Source organism: Austrofundulus limnaeus, unplaced genomic scaffold (assembly GCF_001266775.1).
Source record: "Austrofundulus limnaeus strain Quisiro unplaced genomic scaffold, Austrofundulus_limnaeus-1.0 Scaffold74, whole genome shotgun sequence".
NCBI classification, from domain to species: domain Eukaryota; kingdom Metazoa; phylum Chordata; class Actinopteri; order Cyprinodontiformes; family Rivulidae; genus Austrofundulus; species Austrofundulus limnaeus.
The window spans coordinates 1,733,545-1,735,075 of NW_013952476.1; the positions used below are offsets into that span (position 1 = coordinate 1,733,545).

At 39.5% G+C, this 1,531-nt stretch overlaps 1 protein-coding gene across 1 annotated transcript in view; it reads right to left on the reverse strand.

Moving 5' to 3' along the window:
• The window catches only part of LOC106519271 (dolichyl-diphosphooligosaccharide--protein glycosyltransferase subunit STT3B), a gene marked incomplete at its 3' end in the record, with an annotated part of 60,966 nt that overhangs the window by 10,512 nt on the left and 48,923 nt on the right, over positions 1-1,531 (reverse strand). Inside the window, 1 exon segment of the mRNA XM_014010856.1 lies at positions 575-673. Coding sequence (XP_013866310.1) covers positions 575-673 — 99 coding nt within the window.

A 1,531-nucleotide genomic window follows, 5' to 3' on the forward strand; every position in this document is an offset into this window, starting at 1 on the left:
GGTCAATATCGGTATCGGACAATTCTCAAAGTTGTAATATCGGTATCGTATCGGAAGTGAAAAAGTGGTATCAGGACATCCCTAGCTATTTTAATGTGAAGCAAACTGAGATCGAAATAAGAAGCATCAAATCCAGCAGATCTACACAGAGCTCAGAAGATACAATTGAACCCATTAAGACACGTTCCACTCATCTGACCATCACATCTTAATGATTTATTTGTTCTAACAGACTCGCTGTAGGAGCTTTGAGAACCCACAGTTCACACAAAGTTCTTGGATCTGTTGAATGATTGTTGGCTCTTCAAACTCCTGCTGAACATTGGTTCCAACTTTGCTCTAAAAATTAAACCAAAGACCCACCACACACACACGGTGTTAAAATCTTTTGTTTTAACATGAATAAGAGGATAAATAAGCAGCAGATAACATGATTTAACAGTTTTATCATTAATCAGAAGTCTCTGAGCACAGGGCAGTGCTGCCTTTACAATCACTGTTTTCAACTGTTTGAAGCTTCAACCGATGATGATAAAGATAAAATAAACACGTTAATAAAAGAAGGCTCACTGACCTGCTGCTGCCATGTGTTCGCTGGTCCTGATTGGCTGAAAGCCCACAAAGGGGATCTGCATAGACAGAATCAGGCCCACGATGTAGAAGGTGCTGTAGGCTGCAGAACAAAGCAAAGCTTCTCTCAGACACAGGAAGAACACACAGCTTCTTCATCCCCATGCTTCAACACAAAAACTGGCAGCCTCTCAGTGTTACGGAGGTGTGTGTGTGTGTGTGTGTGTGCGCGCGCGCGCGCCGATTTAGCTGTTGGAAAACAGTTTATTTTTCTCTCTCTGTCAGAGAAAACATCCACATCAAATGGTCCTTTTTGTGTTCATTTACAAACGCAGGTTAGATTTCCTGAAAGGTATGCATGATAACAGCCAGAATTATAAACAAATCAGTTTATGATGAGAAATGATCGTAGCGTTTTGGTCAAATCTTGAACACGAGCTATGAATCAGCTAATCCATGATCACCTTGCCAAACTTTGGGGTTTTTACACTACGTAAACTTCTGTAAACTTTGTAAGCAGCATGAGGACGATCGCTGGTATTTTAAGAAGCCAGAGGAAGAGATACAGAATAAATGCAACGYCAGCAGCTGTTGTGTTTTGTTTTCACAAACTCCAGTCCAGGTCAGTTCGTTAATTTTTTTTTCTACGCACATAAATTTTGCAAACTTCCGTAAGCAGGGTGTAAAGTGTCATTATATGAGTTTAACATTATCTCCAAACAAAGTATCGTTTATTGCAATAATTTCTGAGATAATTTATCGTCCAGCAAAACTTGCTATCGTGACAGGCCTACATGTTGCTATTTCATGTATTAACCACAAAAAATGTAAGGTCCAATCTGTCAACCTGAAATGAATCATGTCTGAACGTGAACCAGTTGTAGTCATGCAAAAAATTGTTGTTCAGTTTCGTCCACCTGTGATTGCTGACTGTGTGAAAATAGTGTGATGATTATTATTA